Below are 15,097 nucleotides of genomic sequence, written 5' to 3'. Positions count from 1 at the left end.
GCTGATTCACAGCGCCTGGGAGCTGCCCTCGGTCCCCAGGGTTGGTGTTAAGACCCTAAAATCATCTGTCTTGGGTCAGGCCAATGACTGCATCCCTCTTAAGGGGATACCCCTGGGGTACACAGCCAGCCTCACAAGCAATAACTCCCCCCCAAGCTGGAGGGATCTCTGTGAATTGGCCCTGCAGCCTCCTGCACAAAGCAGTTTTGCAGTTTAATTAGTCTTTCTGTGATGATCTTCCTGGGGTTTGCTCTGAACCTGCTCCAACAGCCCGTCCGAGGCTCAGAGTGGGATTGTGCCAAGGCAGCCCCCCTGTCACCCCTAATATCCAGCCCCTGTGCACCCAAGCCAGGACAACCAGATGGGTACAAAAATGGGTTGGATGGTTGGGCTTAGAGGGTTGTAGCCATTGGGTTCCAACCCAACTCTGCCTGAAGGCCAGGGATGATAACAACTACCAAGTTGTTATCCCAGGACCTGTCTTATTTAGCATCCTTATCCGTGGAGGTGAGGAGCACAATCTCATGAAGTTTGGGAGTTGACAGCAAGTTTGGGGTGTACTGAAATATATTCAAGGAGCTGCTAGTGAGAGGGAACTCAGTGGGGTGAAGCAAAATGTCAAGAGGAAGCTTGAAACTTTCATCAAAAGTTCATCCCTGTGCAGGAGAAGAGCACAGTGACATGGGTAAGGGATGGGATATTACTATGGGGTGAGAGAGGGGGCAGAGCCCTCCCTGTGTTGCCTGTCCCTGTGGGACACCAGCTGGTGAGGTGCCTTGAGGGACCACAGAGACATTACTGCCACATGGCATCACCTTGAGAATGAGTCTCTTGAGCCAGTTTTTCCACCTCCCTGCTCTGCTGCCTTAGACAACTGCTCAGGTAACCTAGCTGCTAAATGGCATTGTAAGAACAAACAAACACATCCAGAGCAGCACTTGGCACCAACTACCTGGGCTGGAAGTGGCAGGGGGCTGGCAGGGAGGTGACAGCTCCCAGCCCCAGGACATCTCCTGGGTTGGTGTCCCAACAACATCCACTGAGGATGAGACAGACACCAGAGGAGAAAAACCTCCCAGATCACACTGGCTGTGATCCCTCCTTCCCTGCAGACCTCAGATGTCACCTAGAACTGGGCTGGGCCCCTCAGGATCCATTCTTAATGCCCCCCATCCCCAGCAGCACCAGGGGATGAAACTGGGAGGGCACCAAGCTGGGGTGGCCCATGGCCACCCTGCTGACTCAGACACTGACACGGGAGCACAGAGCTGGATGAGGGACAGCCAGCTCCAACTGTGCCTGGGGAAGAGCTAGGGAAGGCAAAAGTGGTGACAATCAGTGAACAATAGATGGCAAATAATATTATTTATTATCTCTACATCTTCAGTAGCCACGGGGCACTTCTTGCATCGTGCACAGGGCTCTGATGGTGCAACTGACATTTGCTGCTCCCTTGCCTTAACCACCCATTTTCTCCATTTTGGTGACTTTGCCAAAGGCCACAGAAAGAAGAAACATGGCCAGGCTGCAAGAACCAAAGTCCCTTGCTTCTGGTTTTAGTTGGTTTGGGGGACATGCAACATGAAGCATTGTTGGAGCATGGCCCTTGGTGTTTGGACATGGGGCAGAGGCTTTGGAGCAGGAAATATGCCAGCATGTTCACTTCTCACCATCCTGGAAGAAGCTGTTCAGGGATTTTGAGAGGTTTTGTGAAATAAAATGAGACCAGAGTCCAGAGGACTTATAGAGTGGAAGGAGAGAGTAGAAAATCACTCTTGCTTAAGACCATCATGCACAGGAGACAGGACATGCTCCTAATGCTGCTAAAAGTATTTTCACCAGATGAAAGGCTCATGGAAGAATGTGGTCCTGCATGATGCCACCACTGGTCCCAAGTGAGAACAACCAGGTCTGGAAGCAGGCAAAGGTCAAACCCACAGTGCCCTGGCTGCAGCACAACCATCTCTGGGGAAAGCCTTTATCCCAGGAACAATGCCCTCTTCCAGCTCGCCCTCGATTCCCTGAAGCTCTGAGGGAAGAATAGGAGGAAAGTGCTTTTATTTCTATTTAACATCTCTGCTTTGTTATTCTTTTCCCAGGCTTCCCAGATCTGAGGGCTGCAGTAGCCCTCTTGTTCTCATCTGCAAAAGGCTCTCCTCCTTTCCCCAGTTGTCTACAGTCTGATCTTTGGGCCGACCTTGGGTATCCATTACCCTTCTCCAGCCTAAAATATGCACTGTTCCAAGCAGAAAAACATGTTTTTTTCCAAACCACCATCCAAACACACTGTGCTCCATTAAACCATTTTAACGAGAGCTGGACCCACCTTTTACTTCCCTTGGCAAACCCTCTCTTTGCCTAAAATCCCAATGCTGACCTCACCAGACCTTGCTGTGAGGACACACTCCCAGCCAGCACAAACCTCACCCCAAAACCCTCAAAACAGTTATGGAAATGAAACTTTTTTATTTATAGGGATTCCACTCCTGGGAGATGCTATCACATGGGTGTTCTCTCCTTCCTCATTTCAAGCTCAAGTGATGGAGGAGGATGCAGCAGAGCCCTCTGGGATGGGGATTTGCTATGGACTGTGCTTGAGCCAAGGGGCAAAGTTCCCAAAAGGCTGCCTGGGTGAGGTGGCAGCTCTGACCCAAATTTCTTTGCCACCTTAAACACCCACTGCCTCGTCTGACAGGAGGGCCTGCCTGCTTCCCTGAGGACAGCAATGGGTGCTGGGTTGATCTGCCAACAAATCCAGCATTTATCACTCCAGCCTCACCTGAAATGGTATTTTTTTTTTTTTTTCCCCCTTCCCAGCCCACAATACCAACCCATCCCCACTGGTCGACAAACAGCACTGGCATTGTCACTCAATGCCCCAGACATGTCCCCAGCTCCTCTCCAACCAGTAATGTTGTCCTCAAGGCCACCCTCACTCCCTCCCACCCAGCTAATGATGGTGTGAATAAGCTTTTATTTTATTTGGGGGGAAAGGAGCTGAAGAGGAAGCTTTGCAGGGGGAAGGGAAGAGACATTCCTGATTCAGTCATGAGGCAATTTTCCCCTTCCTCTTGCTCACTGCCTTGCTGACCTTTGGCTGAGTCTGCCAGAGCTATCAAGGAAAAGGGAAAAAGGAAAAAAAATAAAAAGAGAAACTAAAAAGCAAGTAAGCTGAAAGGACATGCAGAGGGAAAGATGTTATCTTGTCTCTGCTAATGATTTATGGTCTAAGGATGGGTGGATGAAGGCAGAAGGAGCTACACAGGACTGTGGGCAGCACAGAGGGAGATTGCTGGGGAATACTCAATATGAAAGGAGTTAGGGGTGAGGGACTGAGACTCTACTTGGTGATGTTCTGATCAGCAGAAGGAGAAAAAACCCATGGTGAGTGCTACTACACCTTGTGAACCTGTCCTGAGGCAAGTGGGAGTCCCAAACTTTATAGGCCATGGTGACACCCCCTTTTGTCATTGCCAATGACAAAAAAAGGCAGCAGAATGAAAATCCATACCAGAGCCATGGAAGAGGGATGCCCTGAAATGAGGTCAAAGCAGTGTGGAGAGAGCAGTCACAGAGCAAGCATTTTGGGCAGAGGAGACAGAAGAGCCAGGCTCACCCATGTCAGCTAAGAGTCTTCTTAGAATCACAGACCAGCTTGGTTTGGAAGGGACCTAAAGATCATCTCGCTATTAAAGATCGTCTAGTAAAGTCATCTGGGACAAACAACACCACAGGGACAGACCTGTCCTGCTAAGGAACAGAGATGTATTTTTAAGAGCAAATTTACGCATGACATCTTGATATAATTAGGGAATCTTTTTATGGAGCTGCCCTGTAGCAAAAAATATCCTTGATATAAGAAATTCACGTCCTTCCGCACACCTCCAGCTCACCACCGTGTCCCCACAGAGTAGAAAGGTGACAAGAGGGACAGTGACAGCACAGGGAGGGCAGACAGGAGTGGGCAGGGAACAACTCTGGCAGAATCAGGGCTGTGCTGTGTCACGATTACTCTGGGAAGCGGACGGGCACGGGGGCTCTGCTAGACGTCAAGATCCTCCCCAGAAGGTGACACATACCTCCGTGGGCACAGATTTTGGGGAAGTTCGGCTATTCTTAGCGTGCCTCTCCCATCTCCTCCTCTGGGTATGTCTGCCTCATCATGAGGCCTGCACTCCTCACTGCTCCAGTCACCATCTGTGAGCTCTGCCCACAGTGCTACCACCCAGACAAAATGTTTATGGTGTGTTTGCATTCAGAAGAAACTTCCCATGCGTGTAAAAAAAGTCATCACCGGCACTTTCTTTATCCTTCCCTTGCCTGAGGTTTAGCGGAGAACTTATTTTACAGTGAGTTATTTATGGCCTGACAGAAGCACCACTGACAATTTGAGATTCACAGCTCCAACCCTGGGCAACGAGGCGGGTTTTTCTGAGAAAGTCTTCTACAGGCACCAACAGGAGATAAAACAATCTTTAAAAGAGGATGGAGGGAAGCCCTCTCCTCCTCTCAGCACTTGAGCTGTCTTTTCTGTATGTACTCAATGAGGTTTCTGCCACCACTCTGAGCAGGACAATGACCTCGTCAGGACATCAGGTTCTGAAAAATCCCCAACCCTGGTGACAGGGCTGGGTTTCTGCTGCACTGGGTTGGGTCTAAGGACATTAGGGACTTCGTTTCCCTCCCTCCTTCCTCCCCTCAGTCTGTCTCATCTATTCAGGTAGCTTCACCTGCTTTAAGAAGCTGTTTAAGCTGCTTAGATGGGGATTTTCACAACACTGGGATTTGCAAACTCCAGTGCTTGGTTTGCCATTCCAACTGTTGGTCCTTTCTAACTGCTGGACAAGGGGAATATGTGCTTTAATTATTGTGCTTTAACAAGCAGAAAGACAATATTCAGGAAGAGCCAAGCATGCCTGCAGATATAGGAACTTTTGAAGTGCGAAATGTTGGCAGAGGCAAACCTCTAGGAATTATAAAACAAAGATGGAATCCCAGAATGGTTTGGGTTGGAAGGGTCTTAAAGGTACTTCATCTAGTTCTGACACTCTGCTGTGGGCAGATCTTCCACAATCCCAGGTTTCTCCAAACCCCATCCAGCCTGGCCTTGGGCACTTCCAGGGATGGGGCAGGCACAGCCTTTCCATGGACCATGGGCATCTCTGCAGAGCTTTGCAACAGCTTGGGAAGGACAAAGTGGGAAGGCATTTATTTACCTCCCTGAGGCAGGTATAGATGGGGCAGACCAGGACTCGGAAGGGCTCCCCGGTGCTGCTCCTCATGGTGCCGAAGACCTCGCAGAGGAAGGTGATGAACCCCAGCCAGCGCTCCACATCCCGCTGCTGCAGCTCCTCCCGCATGGAGAAATCCTTCTGCAAGAGGCACAGAGACAAGAGAACGCATCAGCAACACTGCACCCCCACGGCAGAGGCAACGGCTGCTGAGAGGGGGAATTAGGAGGAAACTGAAACTCGGGGTGGGGGCAGGACAGACAGACAGACTGACTCTTTAGTAACAGTGGGGAGATTACTCAACGCGCACGGAGCGGCTGCAATTTCAACAGAGCAAAGCCTCAGAAAGCAGCAACTGCAGGAATAGCACCAACTCCTGCAATAACTGCCACAGCTTGCACCAGAGATGGTGTCTGTCCTCTGTGCCCCACTGTCCCCCCCAACAGACATGGGGTCTCTTTTCCATATGCACCACTGAGTTGGGTTTGGATGGCTTGGTTTTTTGGAGGAGGGGAAAAAGCCTGCACCACCAGGACTGAATAAAAAGCAGCAACAGGGAGGTTAAGTAAAATGCAGAGGAAATGCTGGAGGCCATGCTGGGCTTGGTGGTCCAGGTTGACCTGCCCAGCCCATTCATTCCAGGATCTTCAGCAGACCCAGTGTCTGGCCAGCAGCATCCTAATGGTCTGGCTGCTCTCTGGTGTCTCACAAAATAATGGCAGAGACTGGCTCCCTGCCCGACCAGAAGATCAGGGCAGCCTGGGCTTGGCATTAAAAGGTCACCCTGCGCCTGAGCTGATGGTTGCTATGACTAAGGATTATCCCAGTGACGTGATTTATGGATCAGCATCAGGAGGAAGCACACAGGGAGATAGCTGCCTCTCCATCAGACCTCCAGCTGGGGAGAAAAAAGGAGTTTCAAAGGCAGGGTATGAAAAGAGATGTATGTGATGGAAGCACATGGCAAAGAGCACAAAGCAACACAGAGAAGCAAATAAAAACCCTTCTAGAGGATGCACAAGGGAGTGCACTGTGCTTGGAGTCAAGAAGGTTTTCCTGGGCTCTGAGAGATGCTGCAGAGGTTCTTGCATGACATCCCACGCGACTTTGCTTGTCTGTCTCCATAGTGACCTTTCCTTGGTACTAAAATTTAGCAGACACTAAGCAGGGGAGTACTGAAGAAGAGGACAAGTTTGTTCTCCACACTGCGTGCTCCCAGTGCAGGTTGCACAACCTTTGAAATCCAACAACTAAATAAATTACCTTCTATCTTTTTCATCTCAGTTTATTCCTACTGCCTGAGACAAAGGGCTTCACTGCTGCAAATAGTCTGACCTGCAGCTGCTCTCTGCAAAAGCTGGGGAGATATAAAAGCCACCACACCAAAGTTTGCTCTCTTGCCCTGGACAACACACAAGAGATCGTCCTTTTAGAACAAAGCTACGTGAAGCAGCTGCTAAAGAAAGCCAGGCAAAAGCACAATGATTATTTTCATGACACAACTGTATGCACAGAAGATCCAAGTCAGGAGCTATTTATATGTTTCATTACAAAAGGAAAAATAAAATATGTATTTGCATATGCAGGAAAAAAAGACTTGTAAAATAGCTGAGGCACTTATTAACCAAACAGTGATGACTAATTCCTCTCTACACCCATTTCCATAAGTCAGTTGCCCAACTGTGTCTGTGACTTCGAAGTCAACCCGCAGCCAAATCCTGTTGGGTCTCCCCAGACTCTCTGGGGGAGTTTGCAGAGTTCATCCTTTCATTAACCAGCCCTTCCCTGGGAAGTGATGGAGGAGTTATTTGCCAGCTCAGGTTATCACCCCAAGGTTACCCAATTACTTGTTCTGGAGTTTTCAACTGAACTGTAATGAGAAAAAAAACGGTCAAAAAGAAATTATATCTGGATTAATGAGAAATTAAAAATCCAGGAAAGAGCATCCTATGGCCCTCATCTGCCCCATCCACCGATACAGTGCACAGAGTTTCCCTTGAACCCTGGAGCTTTTCCTTAATTCCTCTCCACCTCCTGGCACTGTCTCCTGCATCTCATGCAGCATCCCAGCCAGCTCTAGACCCCAACCCATCCTGCCTCTCAGAGCCTGGATGCCCTCCAGCACCTCCTGTCCTGCCTGGGCCTGGAAGCTCTACACTCACGTACCTGGGGAGCTGTGCTGTATTTTGGGATCCCTGGGGCATGCTGTGAAATTCCTAGCAGCTTGGGATAACTGCACAGACTCTGCAGTCCAAGATTACTGGGAAAGAATAAAAACCACTGCAGGAAACTCTGCTCCTTCCTGCTCCTGCTTCAAACATGCCCTGCTCTGCACCCGTGCAAGAAAGAAAACTGACTCTTCAACATTTTCTTCTTAAAAAGATATTTTCTGTAAAAAAACCCCAAACCATCAAACCCACCAACCCCCTGGAAATTCCATAAACCAACCAGAAAACCAAACCAAACCAAACTCATGGGGCCTGGGATGGGAGCTGGGTAGGAAAGGATTCCACCACACATCACTCTCCTTTTTTCATCCTGTGGCTCTGAGTGGGTGATGCAGGGACATCAATGAACACTGCCCCATCCTTTGCAGCTGAACAAGACCCTTGTAAAAGAAAGGATCAGTCACAGAAAAACTTGTGCAGATTTTGAGGGACCCCCATGAAGGATGGGAGAGGGATGGAATGTGCGATGGATGCAGAAGGCACCATGGGAATAATTTTGCTCATTTGCAGATTCAGGTTGGGTCAAACTTTGCAGAAGGAGGTGATTGGCACATATTCTGCAAAAGGAGGGCAGTGATACTGAATTCCGCTGACAAAGTAGAAGGAGAATCTTGCCAGTGGGAGGAATTTCTTTTGACCATGCTTGCCTACAGGCCAGATTTGGGCTTGGCAGGAGCCTCCACGGCAGCTGGACTTGCAGTGCCAGGGGTATCCTGAAGCATCCTGAGAAACCCACCTGCCTCAGTGTCTCAGCAGGCACCAGGAAGGTGGTCCAGGGAGCTCTGTCCTTAAATCTGCCTTCATACTGCAGGTCTGACCTGCACCATGGTTTGCACCAAGTGCCACCTATGCAGAGGTGCCCCATCTGCCTTGGGGAGCTTGAGGAGACCACTGCTGCCACCAAGGCTCAGCTGGGCTGTTTGATTAATGAAGTTACACACCTGACTCACCTGCTACAGGTCAGCCATGCCCACAGTGGGCCCTGTGACCCTTTGAGAACACTGAGAGCAGCTCCCAAAGGGATGAGCCAGAGCCAGCTCGTGGGAGAGGGGAGGGACTGGCGGGCAGAGAACAAGCCCCATGTCCTGTGCCTGGGGCACATCCGATGGAGCTGGGCCCTGACCCACAGACCTCCACACGCTGATGACGAGCCTGGAGGGGGCTGAAAAGTTCTGGAACCAGACAGCCGGGTCACTGCCCTGCCCACTGAACTTTATTTGCTCTGGAAATGCCTCACGGAGTTATATAAAAATAACCTGTGGATTGGCTTGCCCCATGCTTAGGTGGTGATGTCAGGGCAGTAAGCAAATTATCTTTCATCAGTTTGGCTGTATTTTTAAACACGAATTGTATTACTAATTTGGGGGTGCTCTGGCCTGTAGATAATCTGGGTGTGTTTACTGGATGACCTTCCTTCAGTGCCTATAGTTTAAAATAAAATGTATTTATACCAGGTAGGGTTGGACTTCCTTCTCTGCCTGGTTTGGGAGAAGAATTCATTGGGAAACCATGTGGCAAATGGGAGGATGCCAATGGGACCTCTAAAGAGCTCTCATACAGGACAAGTTTAGGGCATAAATTGAAGGTTGAGCATGTTCATCACGTTGGGCCTCACCAAATCTCAAACTGTCTACCAAAACAACTACACTAATTCAGGGTGGCCTGTGTTCATACTCACCACAGAGATGGCCCAGGGCTCAGCAAAACCTCTGACATCCCCTGTTGGATCCTTTGTAAGCTTGGCTGAGGCTCCTGCTAGCAATGGAAATTCAAAATGCCTTTTTCCTGGGGGTGCCCACCCTTGCAGCCAAGTGAAAGCCACTCCTCACCCCAGTGTAGATGCAGTTCATGCAACACTGGTCTATGACAGAGGACATGAGACTCTTCCAAGACTAGGACCAAGCTACAAGGGCCAAGGGGATTGGCCATGCTGTGGGAGAGGAGACAAATCCATCCTCTAACATTTCTGGTGGGCAGCAGAGTCAAGTGGGATGAGAAGCAGCATTTTGCCATCGGATCTAAGCCCTCAGTCCAGCTCAGACAGCTGCAGCCGAAAATTCTTCCCTTGGGAGTTTGCCACACTTTTTTTAAGACACGTTCCAAATAACTCTTCCCCAGACCTGGGCCCACCAACCCATGGCTGACTCTGGTAGCAGCAAGTTCGAGGGCAAAAGTTTAGTGAGGCATAAAAATGAAGGTTAATTTAAGCATCGCCACCTTCTGATGGGAAAAAAAAAAAAAGGCACATTTGGGCTTGTTGCTCTGTAAACACAGGGTTCTTCCTCTGGCAGCTCTGCTGTTTACTCAGTCATTGTCAAGGAGGCAGGAAATACTGAGTCAGAAATGCTGCACAAAAAGAAATATATGATGCTTAGATATCCAGGCTAAGAGCTATATAAAAAGCTGAGATAGGCTGTGCTAAATAGTTCATCTTACTGGCAATGCTCTGCAAAATGCTGGAGCCCTAAATGGCTCTTTGGAAAGGGCTGAGACAAATCCAATAGGCTGGAGGAGAGGTTGGACAGCCTCTGTCCCTTACTGGAGAATAAAAGCAGCCTCTGCCTGCTCCTTTGCCAGACCTTCCTAGAAAGGGCTCCATAAATTACGTTTTGTCGCACAAAATTAACATCACTGCATTATTCTGAGCAGGGAATTTAAATACTATGTGTATTTAGGCCCTGGCTTGGAGGAGGTTCTGGTGTGCAGCTTTGCTTCCTGAGGAGTATAAACCAGTGAGATGAGTGGTTTGGAGCACTGGCATTTGGAAGGTGCTGGAGAACCCCATGACAGCACCAGGGAGAGATCAGACACCTCTGCCTATGGATTTCTGGGGTCTCACTGAGCTCCTCTGTACAACCCACAGCTTCATTGGGAAAGTCTCACTTCATGGACACCACTACAAAAACTCCTCTGCTGGAGGTGGTGGGACATGAAGTGGGACCATCCATGGGCTCTGCTCTTCTTCTAGCCACCCACTCCTGGCCTCTCTGCCTGCACCCAAGGACAGAACCTCACTGAGATCCCCTCAGACCATCCCTGCCCACGCTACTGCCAGCATGGAGACAAGACAGAGCAGAGTAAGGTGATGACAGAAAACCTGCTCTGAGCCTACAGCTTCCATGCAGAACCTGGAGAACAGCAGCACAGGAGACTGAGGCTTATTTCCAGCCCTGTGTGGGCTCAAATCACCTTTGTACCCTGATTTCCCATCCAGCAACAAATGGGAATGATTTGCTCATCTTAATCTGCAAAGTGCTCTGGGGCGTGTGACTGAGACATGCGAATCATGGCAATTATTATGACTCCAACAAAGGAGCTATTGACATTTAAAGCAGATAAAGCTTTTAAATTACAGATGACACCTTGTGCCCAGCCTTGCAGAGGCCCTGGCTTCACCCAGCCATGAGATACTTCACTCCCACAGGCTTTCATCACGTCGCTTCCTCCAGGCTGGATCTGCACCATTTGGACATCTTATCAGGATGTTTTGGCCGTTTTGGGAAAAGTAGGAAATCCTACCAGTGATCCTCAGTGCAGACCTGCTTTCATTATGGCCACAGTGAACGGTTTTAATCACAGAGGGCTCTGCAATGCACCACATGGTGAAGGTCCAGGTTCCAGGACTGTGACCACCACCCCACAGACACCTACCACACATCATCTGACCACTGGATCATTTGTAGCTTGCATTAGATGTCACTGACCAAGCCACAGGATGTTTAGGTTGGAAGGGGCCTTATAACTCATCTCTTTACAGGTGTCTCCACTGCCATGAGCAGGGACACCTTCCACTAGACCAGGCTGCTCCAAGCCCCATCCAATCTGCCTGGACAAATTCCACTTCACAAGAACAACTCGACAAAGATTCTGCAGCCATCAGGCAGACACACAGTGTTTACTCCTCAGAGAATGATTTGGGAATGAAGGATAAAATAAGGTCAGAAAACTAGTTTTTCTAAAGCAGAGACTAGGCAAACTCCCAGGACAAGAAACATAATCAATTTTACATTCCAGGTTTGGGTAACTGAGGCAGCCGATGACCAGAGCCAAGAGTAGCTGTGAATACTTTTCATGTCCACAAACACCTGGAGGTGACCAGTACAGTGGTCACCTGAACCTCCTGCCCCCTCATGCTGTTCTCTGTCTGGCTCCAAATCTGGGATCAGCAGCAATTACCCACACAACGTGGGTGTCTCATGGCTTCAGCCAGTGATGTCTGTGAGGTTCTTGAGGGGATGCAGAGGTGCAAGCAGTTAATTACTGATTTAGCTGAGGTTAAAATCACCCTGGTGGGAGCATGATGGATGTGCAAAAAGTTTTGCTGTTAACCTTGTAGTTGCTGGACATCTCAGAGCAGTGTCTGGGTGAAAGCTCTGAGAGGACCAGGAGGAATCAATTCAGTAGCCTGGTCTGCACACAACCAACAGCAATCACTATTTTGCCCTGGATGTTTGCCAGCACCTCCTCCAGCAATACCCAGGTGACAGAGTTGTCTTCCTTGTCACTTAATTTTTATTGCTGTCCTTCCTATCTCACACCTTTCTGCGCTCCCAAACACGTGCCAGGGTGTCAGCTCAGCTGGGTAACAGCAGTTTATCATCCCCTTAAAGACCTGTTATCCCAAGAACCCAGACAAAGCAAAACATCATTACTAGCCAGACCTTGAAGAGAGCAAGGGACAGACCTGCCATCTGCAGGACACACAGACACGGGGAGCTAATCACCTGTCTGAGAATCACAAATCTCTCAGTCCCACAGAGAGGGAGTGGAAAGGAGACAAGGGGCCACAAAGAAACCCAAATTAATTTCCTTGCTGGGTTGCCATCAGAGCAGCCAGTTTGACCCAGCCCTGCAGACACCCTGGGTAATGCCCAGAGGAAGCAGCTTCCCCTTGGCAGCCTTGCTCTTCTGCAGCAGTGCAGGAGTTCCCTGTTAAATTAATTTTATTCCTGCCTGTCCCAGTACTGTGGGAATCTTGAGACAGAGATGTGCCCTTTGCCTTTATGAGTGTGCACAGGAGACTCCGGGCTACCTTGGGAATTCTGGAGACACTGAGAGTCCTCCCCCTGAAACAGAGACAAAGAATCCACGTCCTCCAGAGCATCCCACCCCTAAGCCAGCAATCCCCTCCTCGCTAAATAGAGGTGGGTAGGAAGAGAGAGAATCAAGCACAGCGAATCCCTGCTCCTCCCAGCATCCACAGCAGTGCTGATACCCCCGACTCCATGGAAAAACGTGTTAGTAGGAATCTCCCATCCCACAGGCTGCATTTGCCATAGCACAAGCTCAGTGTAAAAGCATAATGATTTCAAGAAATCTCCCAAAATCCTATTTCGGGCTACTTCACATGGTTAGAGATTGTTTGGTGGGCAGTTTGCAAACCCTTCTCCACAATACAGCAGGGTCTGAGCCCCAGCACCATCCCCAAATCTGCACAGAGGTAATTTCTGTACCTGAGAAAATGCTCATAACCACTCCCAACACCAGGTTGAGGTGATAGCAGGAATTGTAGCTGATAGGTGAATCCTGCTTGCAAATGCCATGTCTGGAGATGCCCAGCCTTGCAGCCCAGGAAGGAGGATGCAGCAGGGATCAGCTGGATTTTGCCAGCAGGATGCATTCTTATTTTAAATTCTGCACATGCCATGTGCCCTCTTTACAAGGTGGAGGTGACAAGGGATCTCTGGGGACAGGCCAAATTTGGAAAGAGGGATATAAGATGAGGAAAACTGACTGTGGAGGAAGGTGCTCCTTTGTCCAGGCACCAGGGCTGGAGGAACTCCACTTGCAGTGGAAATGAAGCTGCGTCCACTGAAAGGCCAGCTTGAATCAATGAATGAAACTGGGCAGGGAAAGGCAGGCAGCTAATCCTGTTTGACATCAGGAGCTTTACTGAACAGGCACTCCTGGCTCACATCAGCTCACTCCACATAGGGTTTTTCCTGGGTGCCTGGTAGCTGGCAGCAGGATGCTCTCCTGTGGAATGCCAGGACTCTCCTAAGGAAGTGCCCCCTTGGTGGTGTTCACCATGAGGTGGAACTGGGACCACCTATCTACTGAGCTGGGCAAGATACTGAGGCTTGGCCTTTGCTTCTTTGTAAGCCAGGACCAAAGGATGAATGAGGCCTCAGGGACTTCTTCCATCCCCAAAACCTCTCCCTGAAGTGGAAGTCCCTGAGCTGGGTAGCTGAGCAGGGAAGTGGACAACCTTTGGATGGACATCAGTCACATGGGGGCTCCAAATAGGTCCAAGGGGCATGAGATATTATAGAGTCAGGGCTGGAAAGGACTTTTAAATGTTATCTAGTTCCAACCTAACCTGCCACCTTTCACTGTCCCAGGCTGCTCCAATTCCCATCCAGCCTGGCCTTGGGCACTGCCAGGGATCCAGGGGCAGCCACAGCTGCTCTGGGCACCCTGTGCCAGGGCCTGCCCACCCTCCCACCAGCAATTCCTTCCCAATATCCCATCCAGCCCTGCCCTCTGGCACTGGGAGCCATTGCCTGTGTCCTGTCCCTGCATGCCTTGTCCCCAGTCCCTGTGCAGCTCTCCTGGAGCCCCTTCAGGCCCTGGCAGGGGCTCTGAGCTCTCCCTGGAGCTTCTCTTGTGCAGCTGAGCACCCCCAGCTCTGCCAGCCTGGCTCCAGAGCAGAGGGGCTCCAGCCCTTTGAGAATCCTCCCCTAGACCTGCTCTAACACACCCACATCTTTCCAGACCTGGAGGACTCCACACCTCCATTATGGCCAGAGTTCATGTCTCACTCCTTTAGAAGAAAGCAAAAAAAACAAACCAAAAACCCAGAAAGATGGAGGCACAAAAACTCAGTGGGTGGGAGAGTAGGGAGGGGGCCTGCAGGCAGCTGGCCAGATCCATGGTGGGATGGGTCTTCCTTTCATCTGCCCTGGGACTGAACTGCACGGATGATCAAGGAACAGGAGGAGTTAACAGACTCCCGGCCAGAGATATTCGTGGCACCCAGAGTTCGTGTAAAGTTTCATACCGGGACCCTTCACTAAATTCTTTCGGTCATGGGAGAGAAAACACTGCAACTGTTTAGTCTGCAGGGAGGTGGTGGCTCTGGCCCAGCACTCAGCATTGCTGAGCAAACACGCTGGAGAGCAAAGGGGCTGCCACCCTCCTTATCTCCTCCGTCTGCTTTTCACCACGTCTCTCCCACCACCACGGGCATCCTGGACCAGGGCTGGATGGAAATGCAGCTCTGGGATGGGGGGGAAAACGACCACTTGAAAATCAAGACCTTAAGGTGAAGTGCCAGTCTGCTAAAAAAAAATGTTATTTACACAAAGAAGCTCAGAAAGTCTTTCTCAGAGGCTAATATTTACAAATTGTATGTAGCCAGGGAGCTTTTGCTGTCAGAAATGTTGTATTTGGCTGGTTTTTATTTTTTTAATGGATGTGAAAAATACATTAATATTTTTCACTCATCCCCTGAAGCATACAGGTATGGAACACCCTGCAATGCCTCCAAAGCTGCCTATCCATGCAGGGAAAGCTAAGGTTACAGAAAGGTGATGCAGAAAACAACATCAACCTGCAAAGCCCTCAATTCCTCCATCCTTTGTATCTCTAAAGGGACATCCATGACTACCATGATGTATTTTGCCACATGTTGGCAGA

General features: G+C 49.8%; 1 protein-coding gene across 3 annotated transcripts in view; it reads right to left on the bottom strand.

Moving 5' to 3' along the window:
• The window catches only part of CTIF (cap binding complex dependent translation initiation factor), a 144,648-nt gene that overhangs the window by 14,520 nt on the left and 115,031 nt on the right, over positions 1 to 15,097 (bottom strand). For all 3 annotated transcript variants that reach the window (XM_056514025.1, XM_056514026.1, XM_056514027.1), the window contains one exon: positions 5,217 to 5,372. In XM_056514025.1, coding sequence (XP_056370000.1) covers positions 5,217 to 5,372 — 156 coding nt within the window. The remainder of the gene's footprint in view (positions 1 to 5,216; positions 5,373 to 15,097) is intronic.

This window comes from Oenanthe melanoleuca, chromosome Z (assembly GCF_029582105.1).
Source record: "Oenanthe melanoleuca isolate GR-GAL-2019-014 chromosome Z, OMel1.0, whole genome shotgun sequence".
NCBI lineage: Eukaryota > Metazoa > Chordata > Aves > Passeriformes > Muscicapidae > Oenanthe > Oenanthe melanoleuca.
The sequence above is the reverse complement of the archived record's forward strand: the minus strand, read 5'-3'. Positions and strand labels throughout refer to the sequence as shown.